At 43.5% G+C, this 18451-nt stretch overlaps 1 protein-coding gene across 1 annotated transcript in view; it reads right to left on the bottom strand.

The window, feature by feature from the left end:
• LRRC1 (leucine rich repeat containing 1) overlaps nt 1-18451 on the bottom strand; it is a 127518-nt gene that overhangs the window by 6402 nt on the left and 102665 nt on the right. Inside the window, exons 9-11 of the mRNA XM_036248945.1 lie at nt 16369-16487; nt 14824-14907; nt 5473-5588 (exon numbers count right to left, since the gene is read on the bottom strand). Of these exons, the coding sequence (XP_036104838.1) occupies nt 5473-5588; nt 14824-14907; nt 16369-16487 (319 nt within the window). The remainder of the gene's footprint in view (nt 1-5472; nt 5589-14823; nt 14908-16368; nt 16488-18451) is intronic.

Raw genomic sequence — 18451 nt, 5'->3', positions numbered from 1 at the left:
AAGAATGATAGGCAGCATGCATTCCTGAGGTTCTTTCTTTACAAAGTGTGCACCTGCCTGTTACCACATGGGGAGACCGGCCTATACATCCCACCAGCACGTCAGTACCATATTATGAGACACACGGCACCCCTGTTCCACTGCGCCTTGCCTCACTATGCTTCACCGATGTGTTTTTTACACATTGAAGGCAATAGCCTCCATCAGCAAAAAGATCACACTTGCCTCGTTGTAATACCCATCTGACTGAAGTGGTCTGGAACCGAACCCACGGTGATCACCGAGGCCTGCCTGTATACCAGTCTGAATTGACAGACTTATGAAAATAAAATAGAACATCTTGTAGAGATATGAAGAGAAGGTGTACTCTGATAATATCAAGCTAATCTAAGGAAAATGTAAGCACAAACTGGTTAAACTACTTGAACAGATGAAGTAAAAAATTATCAAAGCGTGCATAGAGAGTATTAACAAATGCATTGTCAACATTTTCATAAGAACAATTCATGTGTTCTGCCAAGATTTTTAATGTAAGAATCATGAAGAGGAGAAACGATTTTCTTTTCCTAACAGCAAGTCCAGTGAAGACGGAGGCGTCCCACGCATGTGTACTAGGTGGAAAGCATAGAGGAACTGATCTACCTGGGACTTGGGTCCTGAAGTCAATGCATCCATGAGAACCGTACATGTTAAGTACCCTTGAAAAGTCTCTATGCATCACATATGAGCGCCAAACTGGGTGAGAAATATGTATTTTTTAATCCCAGAATCTGCCCAGTGCAGTGAAATAGACGCTCAGACCATGAGAGGGATGCCCGGAGGATCTGAGGGGACAGCACATTCTAACCCCACCACCCCTTCTGAGATACTGCCCCCCAAGGGGAACAGCAAGTGAGATCACGCATGCTTTTAACAAGTATTTCTCCCTCTGCCCACAGGTTGTCAACACTCAAATGCAAGGAAGTTAAAGACATAAGACATGTATTTGCCATGCACTGTGACGGTGGTTTTTTAAACAAATATCCTTATAACTATGAAACCTTAAAGTACACTAAACTCTTTTTCATGTTATTGAACAGAAGGATCATTTCTTTGAAAGTCTGTTCCTATTTCTTTTACTCCAGAATGTTTAAAGTTTTAAGAAATCTATAGCCAGCATTTCTACCTTTCTTAATCACGAGAACATAAAGGGAAAAAAAAAAACCCCGAGATCTGAAAGCTGGCACAAAACATAGACATTCAAACGCAGTCATCGTACCGTCTCAGACTAATAACTGGCTTCCTAGCTAAATGCTAAAGCAAATGTATAAATAAAAGGCCAGACAGAGCATCAATAATAAATAACAGCTTCTAAGGATGACAAAGTCATATGGAAAAGCTAAAACAGGTCACCAGACTCTGTAACAGATCTTATAATCACATTCAACCAAGCCACGTAAGATTAATCTGGTGCCTGAAATGCCAGTTTCCCTGCAAAGATTACAAGGGCCAGCTCGAACTTGGCTGTTGCTGACCCAGCCCTCAGAACACATGAGCCTGTTCACAAATGTCTTGTGGACAGAGGTGCTCCTGTGATGTCAGAGAAAAAAAGGCCCTGTTTCCTGCCCCGTCTGCACACATACCCCGCAGGCTGGGCTGACCCTCTTGCTGACTCTCTACAGTCTGGGGAAACAGACACACACACTCCTCTGTTTCTCTGGGGTGAACCATCCCCCACACAAACGGAAAACAGATAAATAGATATTATATATCCCTGCTTTCCAGACAAGTTAATAATACATTTTTGGTTTATTCTGAAACCTTCTGTACACTACAGAATCAACACAAGAAACCATAGCTCCATTGTACACATCTCCACGTTCTATTAGGACCACACACCTCCCCCCCAAAATAAAAGGCCAATCCTTACTATTTACATCAATGGTACAAGGACAAAAGCAAATGAAGAAGCAAACCATAAGCCTCTCGTATCCAGTTACGCCCATGACCAACCCAACCTGAAGTGACCTTCCCACCTCAACTACTACAGCAACTGCTTGTCAAGTTTATTTAGGAACTAAACATGGTCTACAGAAAAATGTAATACCAAGTACCGTGGTGGTTGCATACTTCTTACAATTAGTTTCATCTGCGTGTTACCTCCTATTAGAACTTCTAGTTTTCAGAAATGTTTAAAGATATACCGAGAGCACCAAATCAGTGAAAGAAAAAAAAAAACACACTAAAATATCTGAAGTGAAAGCCCCCTGTAACCCCAAATCTCTGCCCCTCCCCTAGGGGAACCACTATTAATATTTTGATGTACTGCACAGATAAGTTTTTTTTAAACATGAACAAAAATGAAAACACTAAGTATACTTGCTCTATGAACTGGTATCATGGGCCTGCTATGTCACTACAGAGAAATACCTCATTCTTTAACTGCGTAGTATTTTATAACACAGCTATACTGTTGTATTGTGTTTTGTCTTTTTATTTATTTTTCCAAGAATTCTTAAGATAAAATTGACACGTAACATTGTGTATGTTTAAGGTGTACAACATGATGATTTGGTACATTTATATATTATGAAATGATTACCACAGAAGGCTTAGTTAATACCTCCATTACCTCACATAATTACCACTGTGTGTGTGTGGTAAAAACACTTAAGATCTACTCTTTTAGCAATTTTCAAGTATATAATACAGTATTGTTACCTACAGGCACCGTGCTGTATGTTAGATCCCCAGAACTTAAGTCATCTTGTAACGGAAGTTTGTACCCTTTGACCAACATCTCCCCATTCCCCCCACCACCCCTCCCAGCCCCTGGCAACCACATTCTACAGTCTGTTTCAGTAAGTTCAACTTTTTTACATTACACATGTGAGATCATACAACATTTGTCTTTCTCCATCTGACTTATTTCATGCCCCAAAGTCCATCCACGTTTTCATAAATGGCAGAATTTCCTTCTTTCTCATGACTAATATCCCATTTTACACATACACGCACACCCCCCACATATTCTAATGACAGAGTTTTAGCCATATCGTAGCTCTTATGAATAATGCTGCAACGAACATGGGAGTCCAGATATCTCTTTGCTCTCCTGTTTCCATTTCCTTTGGACACACAGCCAGTTGGGACTGCTGGCCACAGTTCTGATTTATGTTCTTGAGGGACCTCCACATACTGTTTCTCTAGTGGCTGCACCAGATTACATTCCCACCAACTGTGCACAAGGGTTCCCTTTTCTCCAAATCCTTGTTGTTTCTCGTCTTTTTCATAACAGCCATGCTAACAGTTGTGAGGTGGTAACTTTTAATATTTTTAAATTAATTGTTTGTATTATAAAATGCAAAGGTGTAAATTATGTCCCCACTGACAGCACTGTTAGTATTTGGTACTACTGATACTGCAAGGAAGATCCTCAAACATTAATTTTTGTGTGTTTGGTGGATATTCTTATGGAAGAGAGGCTAAGAAATAAAGAAATGTGTCTTCTCTGTCCCCAGGTACCCGATGCTACAAGACACCTGCTCTGTTGCTATACCAGAAGGTTTGATGGCCTACTGTCCATGTGGCATATTATAGTCATCCTTGCTGTAATTCACTGTATCAAATTTATCAGAGAAAGTTTTTGGAAACTAAGATGTAATCTCCTTGGGCCATGTGCTATTTTTGTATGCTTGAGAGAACAGGCAGAAACATCTCTCACATTTGGTACGATTTCCCATGGTGTGACAATTCTGCAAACTAAAAAGCTGATGTGGTAGTCCTTTTTTTTATTATTAGTTTCTATACTGATACTTTAAAATAAGTAGTAATTAAATATTTTAATAGGCTTAAAATTTGGTTATTAATCTCTATATACATGGACTAAATGACACACTTAAGTGACTCAGATGACAGCTATGTAAGTCGACGCTTTAACTGGCTTTCCCCACCCCAGCCCACGCATAATAAAAATTTAACTTTCCCTTCTTCCAGGTACCAGAGAATGGGGCTTTCGCTCATGTGAGAACCAGTGTTTAGACACCGGAGCCATCTTTCTGCTCAAGGTTGGCGGTGTGCATCCACGCTCACCAGTGTGGGGAGTCACTGAGCTTCTACTGCTGGAGGTCAGAGGGCAGGAAACCACCCTTCTCAAGCTCCAGTTTGCAACAGTCAACTCTAATTAACTATGAGTTTTCAGAGGTCTAAAGAATCCATCAAGATGTCCTGGAAGCATTAACTCCGAAAGGGTGAGCACTCCTGGAGGCATAACTCACCTGCAGGCCCTGCTGCGTGCTGCTCAGTGAGCACTCTGTCTAACCCATTAGTAGGAATGAAAGATGGCGGCTGAGCCTGACCTCAGGAACTGGCTCCTCGGCTCTCAGGACTCAACTCCCAGACGTATGGGCCATCTCCCCTGGTTCAGCGCTTCTCCCCTCTAACTATATAGCAGGCAAAAGCATTTCTTATTTCCTCTTGGCAGTGAAGGCTGTGATACAAGGCATTTTGAAGTGTCCTGCTATTCATGCTGCAAAACTAACATGCTGAGCCTTTTTCAGGCACCTGCTATGTGCCAGGTACTGTAAAGGGACAAGGCACCGTGACACCCACCTCCAGGTAATGTTAGGCTGGGAGGGTCACACACATGCAAACAGGCGATGATCAGTGCTATGCTGGGGTAATTAAAAGTGCAGATTCAGAGAGAGAAATGCTTTCTGGAGAAAATAAAAGTGTAAGTGATGAAGAATAAAAGTAGAGAAATAGAGAAGAGGGTCCCAGCTACACAGAACAGTTTTGCAGATCGGGGCGGGGGGTGCATATGACACTTGAGGTGATAAAATTAGTTCAGAATGGCTGAAACAAACCAATATTCTACACAGGCGGAGAACAGATATATTCCAGAAAATGGTGAGCAGTCTAACACGACCTCTGACCCCAGCACTTGAGAAATGTTGCATCTGTAATCTTGGGGATTCCAGTCTGTGACTCTTCACTTTTTTAAAAGTTATGACTCACTCGGTGATTCTAACACTAGTTGCGGATCCTCCCACCAGAAAAGTGTCCCCAGATGCAATCATGTCTACAGTTTCGGAGGGGTCAGAGTCACCAGCATGACATCTCAAGACCCCTGGTTCAAAGCTAGTTTAACTCGAGCCCATGCTGACATAACAGCTGAGGTGAAGCCGAGTCTCTGGGTCCCCGGGCACTGCTCCCTCCCTGCCATCACGGTGCTGCTGCTCTGGGAAGCACGTCCACAGAAGCGTCCGCTTACATGTGAAGTCCCCCACACCCAGGCTATCCCTGACCATCTCTACTCCACCTGGCTCAGTCGCTCCAGCACCTGGACTAAGAACTTCCCGGCACCTGGGTCATTGCACCAATTGGTGTCTATTTTATCAGACGGAGCGAGGCAAGATGGCAGACACATGGCAAAGTTTGGAGTGGGTGAACAGCTGTTTCTTTCTCTTGATAAAACAAACAGAACATGCTTACTTGTTCCCGGCCACATCCAGGACGTGAAGCTCTGTGGCCTGTGACACCTCAGCAGGGATCCGCGTTAGCCTGTTGTCACGCACACAGAACACAGTGAGGCTGCAGCACCCACCGATCTGCAACAGGAGGGAAAACACAACTTGTTTACAGGGTTTTTTTTTTTGGTTTTGGTTTTGGGAAATGATGGTGGCCTGTTTATCAAATGGCATGAAAGGATGCATAAAATTATACCACATGATTTTAAGTCTCCAGTGACCAACTATGCTTAATTTAAATCATACAAACACTGGGCAGTCCAACGTGTTCCTAAAAATCTCTGCAAAACATTAAACACACATGTTCTAAATCAAATATAGAAAATAAACAATATAGTCCAAAATTTTCATTCTGGAAAGAAGTCATTTCCCACTGCTATCTAATACAACTATATCTTTTAAATACCTTCACCAAGAACACAGGTCCAGACAAATATTATTTGGTCATATAGAGGGTTTAAGAACTCTAGGTTTCAAATGTTAGGGCAGCCCGGCCGGTGTGGCTCAGTGGATTGAGTGCTGTCTCATGGACTGAGGGGTTCCAGTTCGATTCCAGGTCAGGGCACATGCCCGGGTTTCGGGCTCGATCCCCAGTAGTAGGCGTGCAGGAGGCAACCGATCAATGTTTCTCTCTCACATTGATGATTCTATCTCTCTCTTCCTTCCTCTCTCTCTCTAAAAAAATCAATAAAAACATAATTTTAAAAAAAAAGCTATGCCAAAGATCACACATACTTTGAAGACCTGTCCATTACATTAACTTCAGTGTTCTCAGTATTTCAGTTTATTAAAAAAAGAGGGGGGGGGGTCATCTGGTATGATACAGTACATTAATTTCCACCACACAACTTTCCATAGCTTCCATTCACAACTTAATCTGGTCAATTCATTTTCCTTTGACCAACGAAATTCAGCAATATTTTAGCGAGTAATGAATTTGGTAAATACATACATTAATCTCCTCAGCTATGGCCCGCTGGTGAAAACATATATGAATATGTACATCCCCACCAAATTTGATCATTTCCTTTTTTTAAAAAAAAAGGAAGTAATTCAAAGGTAGCTGAGCTTCGTGTAAGTCTGGCCTTCAACAAAGAACATAAACACAAAAGAATTCAATGATTCTCTTGAACAAATTGGCTGTAGTCTCTACAGTCAGGAAAGCTACACCGAGTGCGTAAAAAACACCCGGATCCCAGTCACAGCGTTCTGCAGGACTCCACACAGTACCACATTCTTCCGGGGCTCACTATCCTGAGAGCAACTGCTGGAAAAGGCTCATGAAGGAACCTATTGATGTCTCCCTGACACATGGAAAAGTACTCCAGAGCTTTCCACTTGAGGAGGGGCAGAGACTTGACTGAATCTTCAATGATGTCTGAATATATCTTCTGACCTTTTCTATTCATGTATGTGTTTAGTTTATGTATACATCTTAAAAAGCAGACTGCACACTTAGGAAATTACTACATAATTACCTTCATGCGTCATCTTACTACATCTTCTTTTTGGAGTTAACATAAAGATTGTGAAATAATGTCTTTAACCATAGTATTTAACCTAACGGATATAAGAGAAAAATAAACATAAAGAAGCATGGACTAACGCTCGTCTCCGATCACCAGGGAAACCCCGGATATGCACAAAGGCTTTTACACTGTCCCCTTGGCTGCTCAGCATTCACAATCCCCAGCCCAGCGACACTGGTTGACTCGCTGTCCTCTAGGGTACACCTACACTTCTGGTTCAACTATTTCTTTTTGTCTTTTCAAATCTTACCTATCACCCAAAATTAGATGAACATCTTCTACCTCATAAAGTCTTTCCAGGACCCCCTGGTCCACACGAATACACTGCTCTCTGCATTTCTTTCACAGTTATGGTCTGCATAAACCCTCCACCAGATCCTTTGAGTTACTGTTTAATTTCCCCATTTATAGGTACTCAGGGTGCTTGGAAAGTTTAGTGCCCATCCTATCTTCTTACTTGTGAAGGTTATCTACCTACCAACATTTCTCATTTAGGTATGTTTATACATTTATATTTATTAATTTACTTACTAGTGAAAGGCTGCCACCTAAAGTAATTATCTACGGCTATGGGTAGGCATTTTGTCTAATAAGAATCATTTACGTGACCTCTCTTGTACTGAATAGAGGGTATCCTAAAGGGATCTTCTGTGGGGCCCAGCACTCTTCCTTCCCTTGATGAAGGCAGTCATCAGTTTTACTTAGGTGCCCAGAAATATCACGGAAGGGAAAAAATCGAAACCCTGAATCTTTTGAGGATCAACATGATTAGTTCTCTCTGATAAATGTAGATGATCCCAGTGAAAATCTACTTATGGGAAGGAATACTCAAGGTTCTTAAGGAGGGGACTCCCCCCGACCCCGCTTCGTGGAAGAGGATCTGCACCAGAGCCCGGGCTCAGAGGGGGTGCTGCTAGCCTTCAGGGAGGCCTTGCAGGTTAGCACGTGGCTGAGGCTGGACCCTCCTCAGCCCTACCATCCTCCTCCAGGGAGGCAAAGCAAATCCTATCAGTTACTCTCATACATGGCCCTCTGCTGGGACAATAAGCTCCTACAGGGTGCACAGAGACAAGGCTACACCGTGGTTGTGGGCACTTGGTCATGAAGCTGTCCGCTGTCCCAGCCACCTGCAGGCTATCTGTTTTGGTGCCCTGCTACTACACTGTGAGAACATTTCCAACTGTAACACGTGCACATACCATATATTCAAAACAGTTAATTAACCAATTAAACTGCATTAGAGAGGGCTCTAAAAGTTGTAGGAGCAATAAAGGTTCTGGAGAAGTGAACATTCTTTAAGCTTCTGGGGGCAGGGTGGGGTGGAGGGAGTAACGTGAGCTCCCAATGGAGTGTGTGAGCTGTCTACCGTTTCTAGTCTCTTTTATCTTTTTCCCTTTCCCTCTCTAACCCATTAGAGATGTCCAAGTACCTAAAGCAACTGTATTCAAGAGCCTCCTAGGCCCTCTGGGTTGTCACAGCAGGTGGTCCCCTGATCTCTATTGTCTATGGTTTTGGGAAAACAATGCCAGCAAAGAGCGGGTGTGGCAGAATGCTAGGAAGGCCTTCACCACTGCCAAGGGCACAGGCTGTCCCAGGCACACATTCACCCAAACACAGCCCTCTTTCCAAATCAGCCAGGAAGGGATGGCACCGGCATCTGACTTCTAGGAACAATTATTAAGCAGTCAAACCCATAACTCAAAAGACAGTTCTTCATAGACAGCAGAGGAATGCGGTACATGGCAGGGAGTTCATGCTTTGAGATCACACAGACCTGGGTGAGAATTCAGACTTGATCATGTTTTGTGGGTTTGAATATATTACTTTAACCAAAAGTAACAATAAGGATTAAATTAAATGAAGCCATAAATATAATTTAGCACCTATCATAGAACCTGTCTACTGCTGCAGCCAAAATAACTGTGTAAAAAACAATAGCTATTGTTTTTTAAAGAACTGAAAACACATCCAAATGAAAAGTTCAATCACCACCGGAGAGCCTACTCAGCAGGACCTGGATGCACCTGAACTTCCTAAACACTGTCTCCCTGACAGTGTATCACAGGGCATTCTGTATCAGTACTAGGGGAGAGTTGTTGACACGAGTTTAGCATACAATATGCGTATCATTCACATGTATTTTTGCTTTCTCTTTGGGGTTCAGGAAGCAGAGTTTCCAGGTTCCTTAAAGTGGCCATTGGGATAAAATCTCTTATCACTTAGAAACTCTGGGAAGTGGAGTCACTGTTCAAATAACTTATTATCAGTCATGTAGGAAGCTGATATTTTTAAACCTCCCTTAAACTACCTAATAGTACTTCCCAGAATCTAAGGGGTTGTATGTACTTGGATCCTCCGAGAATCACAGAGTATAACTAAAAATCCTTGTTTAGCTCTTCTGTGTCTCAAGTCAAGGTGATACTGTCCTCACCTGTTAGTTACTGATCTAATCCAACTCAAGGAGATGGGATCTGCAGACCATTAAGCAAACCTTTGGTCAGGTCAACTTTCACTAAGTATTAATTGCCTCCAGGTTACATTACCTCAGAGAAGACAATCAGGCAGCTTCCATGATCCAGAGAGAAAGCCTACCTTCATCTGCCTACATCCTACTTGTGAAGTATAAAGGAGCTTTCATGTCCTTTGGTATCTTCCTTTCAATATTATTTATGACAGAACTGAACCCACCTTTCACTGGCCGAAAGGAAAATGTACAATATGCAAAATCTGGTCAAAACACAGTTGGAACAGAAATATTATGATGCGTAATTTTAGAAACCGAAGACTCATTTTTGCCTTTTCCATCATCATCTGTGGCATATTTTTCTAATGCTCCATAAATATTTTGGAAACCACAGAGAAGTGTTGTGAAAATGAGACAAGAACAAGCAGGAACGCTCACAGTGCCCAGCACATGCCAGCTGCCCCAGCCACGCTTGGCTCGGCGTCTGCAGCACACATTCTTGTGCATTGTGCTCAGTGTGCATCCATCACTGTTCTCCTAGGACAGAAGTCCCAGAGCTGGAATGGCAGGATCAAAGGGTATGCACACTTTAAAATTTTTTAATGACATTATCATATTTCCCACCAGAGTAGCCATAATAATTTATACTTCCATAATAAATATGCACTTTCCTGTAGCCTCACCAAAATTTGGTATTATTATTATTATTATTTTAATCTTGAAAATCTGATAGGTCAAAAGGCTCCTACTAACATTTCTGTGAATACTGAAGGAGTTAAAACTTTTTGTACTTATAGCCACTTCTGTTTTTTTCTTTTATAAATCCTTACTGATTCTTGTGGAAAGAGGGTTCTTTGCTCTCATTTTTGTCCACTGTTCTATAGTGGGAACATCTTTTTCTCAATGATACAAGAAATTTCCAATAGAGTAAGGAGAGACATCATTCATTCGTAATATTGTAACTGTCCCCTGCCTCCAGGTTGTCTGTACCTCTTTAAAAGTCAGAAATCTGCCCTGGCCAATTTTGCTCAACGGTTAGAGCGTCGGCCCACGGACTGGAGAGTCCCACGTTCGGTTCCCACTAATGACAAGAACCTCGGTTGCAGTTTGTCCCCAGCCTGGGTTGGGGTCGTGTGGGTGGCAACCAGTTGATGTGTCTTTCTCACATCGATGTTTCTTTCTCTTCCTCCTTCTCTCCTTCCCGCTCTATCTGAAGATAAATGCAAAAATGTCCTCGGGTGAGGATAAAAAAAAAAGTCAGAAGTCTAATTTTTATATAGAGAAACCCACCAATTGTTTCTTTTATGACTCTTTCCTCTTTCAAGTTTAGGAATGCTTTCTTCATTTTGCAATCCAATGGTTAACTATATTTTATTCTAGTATTCTTAGGTTTTAAATTATCTTTCATTTATCAATAAATCATTTAGAATATGATGGGAATATTCTTAATTACTCACTAAAATAATTTTAAATTGTAATAATAAGGCAGAAAGCTATCCACAAAGTGAATACTTGACCACCACAGACATTTCTGAACATCACAATAATATTTATGGATAATTAATGTTGACAGATCTCCTGATAAAGAAAGGCTTGGATGAATGATCTGCAAATCCCATCTGTCGCATCTGGCTGCACAGGTGTGATGTAGTTGGGGTCACTATCATCTTGACTTAATGCAGACAAAACACTGGGGTCTAATATCTTGGAAATACAGTCAATTTCCTTCAGCTAGAAACTCTTTATGGTCCAGGCCATTTAAAGTTAAGATTTGTTTAATCTTACTATGTGACTACAATCACTTACTATGAAGTAATTGGTTGTCTTTCGTCACACCTGTGATCACACATATGCCAACTCCCTGTCTATCCACAGATCATACAACACAGTCTCTTCTCCTCTGTTCTTCCCTCTACCAACAAGATGAGATGTTTAGGGAACCTCCTTTTCCCAGAAGCAAACATATTTGAGCAACAGGATGAGAAATAAAGATACAAATAAGTTGCCTGAAAAATCAGAAGCATGCCGCATTTAGCAAACAAAGCGAATCCGGTTTTTCCATGAGAGAGAATGGTGCCAACAAACCAGGACTTAGTGAAGACAGATGAGCTGTCAAGCTATGCCTTTGAGAGTTTCTGATTAACTTAAAATGTAATTCACAGAAAAGCATTCTCTTGAGAGAAAATAATCTGAACAAATCTGACATAACAAAATAAGGTTCCAGGCCATGCAGTCATTTAAAAACAAAAAAAAAAAAAAAAAAAACAAAACTGAGTTTAGAGGAGAATGTCCACTATTTTACGATGAAGTACACACAATGCAGTAGCGGATTTGGATTTGAATCTTCATGCATTGACGAAGCAAATGGAAGTTAGAGATGCAACTGTGGTCTGAACAATACTTACAAGGTAACAAGTTTACCTGACTTTTCTAAATTTCCAAGCAGCTAACAATTAAGAAAACAAGAGACATTCATTGATTTGCAAATGTTTACTACGAATAACACCACAAAACACAATCTATTATTGTGACCCACTCTTACAAACATTTTCCCCTCAACCATTTGGGGGAAAATGCAAGTAAGTGCTACTCTAACTAAGAAGCTGGGCTATAAAACTGACAATATACAATACTATCAAATTTTTAAAAAGAGAAAAACTAGGAAGAACTACACAGCACACCAGACCAATGGCAATTAATACAACTAAGTATATTTGGCATATAAATTGAATTGGTCAGCATTTCTGGTTAGATGTGTCATGCATATAACTTAATTGTTCCAGAGAAAGTAATAACATTTTTTTTTTTTTTAAGTAATAACGTTTTGAAAGAAAAGAATCCTATCAGGAAAGTGCAGGATTTGATCAAGTGGTATGGAAACAGAGCGAGTACACACGTGGTCACTGGGCAAAAGCCTCCCTCCACACACACACACACACACACACACACACACACACACACACAGGGTCAGAGGGCCTAGCACACTCAAAGCACAGAGACTCATAGCATGATGACGCAGCCCAGACCAACATGACGCAGTTCGAGGTCAGGAGGTCCCAGTGGCTTGGCTGCTCAGCCTGGATGGTCAGAGGCAAGCACGGAACCATTGCTGCCAGTTACCAAGCTGTGACCCGCAGCAGACCTGGAGATGTGCTCAGGGCATCTCCTGCTCTGGGAGTGGTGTGTGTGAGTGGGAGTGAAGGTGTGCTAGAAAAGGCCCAGGTCCTAAAAGCCTAAACAATCTCTGCTTTATTAGGCAGTTGAAGGAACAGGTACAGTCTTCATTCCTTTATCCAACTCTAGATGCCAGAAACCCAATCATCATTTCTCAGAAAATGGATAAAATGTGATAGCTAAAATGCTTTGAAGCTAGAAATACGTTCACTTTTCAAATCATGGAAAGCTATTTCTAGTAAATTTATGCCGACACACTAGGTATAACCCTCTAAAAAGAAACACGAAGTGCAACTTCCGTTCTCTTAAGTGAACAGAGGGCTGATGCTAAGATGGTGCTGATCGTCTTACACAATAAAAGTCTGAAGTTCTTGTCCAGGATGTGTTCCTTTGAAAGAAAGAATTGGCGAAGAGGGAGAGGGAAGCTGGGGTGGGGGTGACACTGGGGAGTCACATTGTACTTTAGAATGCTCTCTTTGGCCCTTAGCTCAGCAGTTAGAGTGTCGGCCTGCGGACCAAAGAGTCCCGGGTTCGATTCAGGCCAAGGGTACCTGCCTCGGTTGGGGTCCTGCAGGTGGCAACCGATTGACGTGTCTCTCTCACGTCCATGTTTCTCTCTCTCTCTCCTTCCCACTCTGTCTGAAGATAGATGTAGAAATATCCTCGGGTGAGGATTTTAAAAATAAATAAAACGCTCTCTTCGGCATTTACCTTGAATTTTCTAAAATGTCCAAACTAAAGATAATTTGACCTTTCTTTATTGAAGGTCACACAGATGAAACAGTTGGGCTGAATCAGTATCCACGGAGCGGCCAAGCTGCTCCTGGCCGGGGAAAGAGCAGTGAGCTAGCGTCGGGAGACATGTCCCAGACCCGAGCTGCGTGAGCCCCAGCAAGGAAAGCGCCCCCTTGGCCTCAGTTTCCTCCCCTGTGAAGTGGGGACATCCCCATGACCCTCAGAGCTGTTGGGAGCGTTCAGTGAGTTAACATGGGTTGAGATGTAGACTTAAAACAGCTGAGAACAGTTTTGTTTAGAGGCCAGTGTTCAGACTGAGGATGGTCGGAATAAGGTCACGTTTACAATCAATATCCTTGTGCTTCCACCACTCAGAGCCGTCTGACCCAGGGAGCACTGATATGAGGACAGGAAGGAAGAAATCAGGCCAAGTTCACACTCCCTGAGAAGTATCCCCAGAAAAAACGAACCCCTCAAGTGCCAGCTGGTTAGGTGGCAGCTTTGAAATTATTCCAGACAGATGTCGGAAAGTGTCAAACAGAACAATACAAAGGAAGCTGCCCCTGGCCGGGGATCTCATCGCACAGTCCCACACTGTGTGGGGTGACGCCCTGGTGAAGGGTGGGGCTCACCAGCATCTGATGGAGGGAAAACTGGAGATTCAACTTAAATTCAGGCTGTGTTGTTAATAAAAAGTCAAGCTCAACACACTGCCCATCTCCAATCACATTCTCCCAGTTCCCGGTAGAAAGTAAGCCTTCTTCTCAACCACACCCAGACTCCTCCTTCACTGACGTGCTGCGGGCTTCCTTCTCCTTCTCGGCATTTCCACCTCCCTGCCAGAACCTCACTGCCTCCAAGTCCACACGGCTCCTCGCCACAACGGACCGCGACCGTCTGTTCTGCTGGAAGCACTGACAAGAAAAAGTTCTGAAAATCTGGCTGTCGGTCCTCACTTCCCTTCCTCGATGTGGATGCTTTGGTGGACTTCATTCGCTGTCCCGGACGTGAACCCTGCCCAGGGTGTCTCTGTCCGGAACAGAGCTGCATCAAGACCCGTTTTTATAATTCCCATGGCGTAGGGGGCAGTTTAATTTCACATTAAAGTCAATCAAACCCAAAGTCATCCACTTCCTCTGCCAAACTCCCCAATCACCCATCTCTGCTGATGGTCACTGTTCTCTGTAGGCCAAGCCTAAAACGTCAAGCTCTCTCTTCCACCTCCTCTCTTCAAGGTTATTGAAGGTCACTCTTTGCTACGAATTCTCCAGCCATCTCTAGACTCACAGATCGGAGTTCATGCCTTAAAAAAGCACCACCCAAGTCTTTTAACAGTATTTGACATTTTGATCCCTTCTGTGTTATTACTTCTTGATCATTATTATTTTATTATTATTTTTTTGAAAGCACATACCTCTTTTGGTAAAGACACTAATTTATTTCTGTCTGCATTCAAGTTGCTCAACTTCTTAAGTTTTCCAATGCTCTTAGGTAAGGTCTGTTAAAAATAACATTTTCATTATTAACACATATTTTTAACATGGCCCAGTAAAACAGCTCTTTTTAAAGACATAAAGAATACAACCTCATCCAGTAACAGAAGAAACAGTTCTTCCTGAATGTCAGATATTTGTGAATCTCACTTGGGGGTTGTGCACTTAAATGTGTTGCACTTTTGTTGGGAACAGAGAAACACCTAGTCAAGAGGTAATGACGCCGCTTCAACTCAATGAGAAGTTAATCATCTTCGAGGTTCACCCCTCCGCTGCGTGCACCTCCGAGGGCCACCGTGCCGGGGCTGCTTGGCTGACTGTGGAAGCCACAGGGCTGGGCAGGGGTAAGAACCCTGAGCAGAGGGGCCGGGACCCAGGGGAAGGAGAGGGCTGCACGGGCAGCTCGGGGTCCCACAGGATGAGGGGGGTCTTCAGCGCTCTCAAGGATTCCGAGGGTGAGTGTCATTTTACATTTGTTATGATGACTGTTCGCCAGCCTAAAACCACGAACGAGGGCAGAAGGCCCCACACCTGCCTGAGGGGTCTGCTTGAGCTGCCCGAGGAGAGATGCTGCTGAGTCTCCACTGACTCTGTCTTTGATCAACTCTCGGCTTTTTCTGTTTTCAACTAAAGAGCATCGCTTACTCTTCTTATAAAAAAAGAAGAAAAGGGGGGGAAAAAAGGAACAAGGAGAAGAAAAAGGAGAGTAAATAATAAAGTGACAAAATGAAGACAGCAAAAGAGCAAGGTAGGAAAGTGAAATAAAGAAAAAATAGCGGCTACCAGGCCACTGAAAAGGGGAGAGGAGATGAGGACAGACGGAGGGCTGGGGACAGCAGAGGCAGCGGCAGGAAGGGAGGAGGCACCTGAGACGTGCTGTCACCCTGCTGCCCTCCCCTGCAGGTGTGCAGGCCAAGGCCTGTGCCCAGGTGGGACAGGGAGCCTGGTCCAAGCGCAGGACACCTGCAGTCGCCTCCGCCCTCAATGTCTAGGACATGGTGAGACCACAGCTCAAATCCCAGCAGGTACCCCTCTCTCGCTGCTCACAAACAGCATTCCGTCCCCAGCCCCACCAGGGCTTCCCCTGGCCACCCACCATTCCCCTTCTCTCCCACTCTTCCCCTTCGCTAAAGAACCCGAGAGAATGGTGCTTCCTCTGGAGGTCTGGGCGCCGCAGAGGCATCAGCACACCTGCCCCTCGCTGGTGGCCCGTCGTCGGGTGTCAGCTCAGCCCCGTACTGTGAGCACACGTTTTACACACGCTCCGACAGGGAAACTGACACTCTGCTTTCTTCACTTGCGCAGGTTGAACCTGACCACCTTTATTTATGGTGGTATTTGCTTTCTGAGTCCCTTTTTTGGATGTAACATACGGAAATTGCCACTTAGTCCACCCACATTTCAAATAAGTAGAATCTACCCTAATAAGTGTTAAAAATATCCATTTGAATGTGCGAGCCACTCACCAGGAGTCGGTTTTCTGTGAGAACTAATTCCGTGAGGTTCTCGCAGTCCCCAACTGTTTCAGGCAGCTGTGTTAGTCTGTTCTGATCCAGCTTCAAGATGGACAGTTTCTTTAGTTTTCCTGTAAAAGCATTACTTAAACTCATTAGTCACAATTGTTTTCTTTATCATCACTTAGTATTTCCTATCTGCTGTTCTTTTGTGTTTTAAATAGTTCCTTGCCCAGCTTTTCACATGATGCGACCTACATCCTTCTCATTTAGATCATTAGAAGGCTAGGGGTTAAAATCATTTGTTCAGAACATCAAAAACAGGCAGCAGTTAGAGCAAATCATTTAAAACGTCACTATCGTATTGAAGATTTAAAGAAAACAAACAGCCGGCTCTTTAAAAACAGGAGATTTTCGTGTACAGAGGAGACACTTTCATCTTACTCCAAGAAACCGCCTTCCTAAAATCAAAAACAATCAAGTGCAGTTTATTCTATCACTTATGAATGAAGCAGACCCCGTGAAGGTCCTGATACGGACATGTTTCTGCACATGAAGAACAAGATGGTCACCTCTGAAAAGTCCCTGCAGGACTGAGTCCACTCCACTCAGGGCAGGAAGATGGACTTCCTGGTGCCTTCAGGCCACGGAGAAGAAGACTGTTTACTGCAGCCTCCTCCGAGTCCCCAGAGAGTGAAGAAAATCCTCAATCATTCAGATTCTCATTTTCAATGACACCTCAGGGGACTCAGCCTTCAGAGCAGATGGCCTGTTATCTACTCAGAGTGCCAGGCATGTTTAACGCCTTTCCCAGGAGAATCAGAAAGCAGCCTCTAACTGAAAAGAGACATAAAGCTGGAGAAAGGGAAATGTCGAAAAGATTAACTTGCCTTGTGTGATCCTCCTGGGCAAAGCAGAACTAACCCTAAGCTCTTTCTTTAGCATAATCGATCACCTACAAACACTGTCCCCAGAGGGTTTCCACCTGTCCTGTCAAGAGACACACTGGGCCCTGGCCGGTTTGGCTCAGCGGTTAGAGCGTCAGCCTGCGGTACAGAGAGACCCGGGTTCGGTTCCCGCTAAGGGCGCGTACCTCGGTTGCAGTTTGTCCCCGGCCCTGGTTGGTCGTGCGGGTGGCAGCCACTCGATGTGTCCCTTCACATCGATGTTTCTCTCTCTCTCTCTTCCTCTCTCTCCCTCCCGCTCTACTGAACAAAAAATAGAAAAATGTCCTCGGGTGAGGATGAAAAAAAAAAAAAAGAGACACACTGGTTTCTCTGCGGGCACACTGAATCGCACACGGGACACAGCGCACCCCAACAGAGGAGTCTCCTTTCTCCTCACTGGCAAGCGGTCTGGCCACCTCCCCTGGAATACTTCTAGGGACAGGATGCTCGTTTCCTCAGAAAGTAGCCCAAACTACTTTCTAACAAATATTCCTTTTAAATTTCCTTCTTAAATCAAGTTGAGATTCACAGTCCTTTCATGTCACCGTCTGAACTGGAAGCTGTAATAAATCTACTCCTCCAGGACAGTCTTTCACACACTTGAAGTCAGTTGTCTCCATGCCTCCAACTTCTACCTATGACAAGCACTCAAACACCCCCAGTTCCCCATGTGTCTTTCAGATGCCACATGTGATTCGAGTCCAGATCCCCAAAAGGCAATGTCTATATTGCTGCCGAGGTGCTAGTATAGGTGACCCCTTTCCTCCCGACCACACACGGGGAAGAAAGGGGTCCTCTGTCACACAGCTTCTCCAGCTACTGAAAATCATTCAAAAAGCGATCTTTGCTGTTTTGACTGAAAGGTGAGTGAAGGGCAAACACAGCAGTGCTCTACAGCCACACGGTTAAACGCAGCTCCTTACAGTTTCTAGGCGGCGCTGCCACAGCGGAGCTGCAGGTCCATGTCTGTGTCCCCCTTCTGTTTGCATTTATTTCCTCAAACTGGAATGAATTCCTTTATGGTAAAGAAAATGTCTGCACTAATTTTTTTTTTTTCCAAAGAAAACAGTGTAGAATGATTAACATAAAAGATTATTCTCGATGTATCAGAAAAGGCTCAACTCCAGTATTCCATCCTACCTTGAACA

This window comes from Molossus molossus, unplaced genomic scaffold, assembly GCF_014108415.1.
Source record: "Molossus molossus isolate mMolMol1 unplaced genomic scaffold, mMolMol1.p scaffold_m16_p_8, whole genome shotgun sequence".
NCBI lineage: Eukaryota > Metazoa > Chordata > Mammalia > Chiroptera > Molossidae > Molossus > Molossus molossus.
Note: the sequence above shows the minus strand (reverse complement) of the source record. Positions and strands in the feature narration are given on the sequence as shown.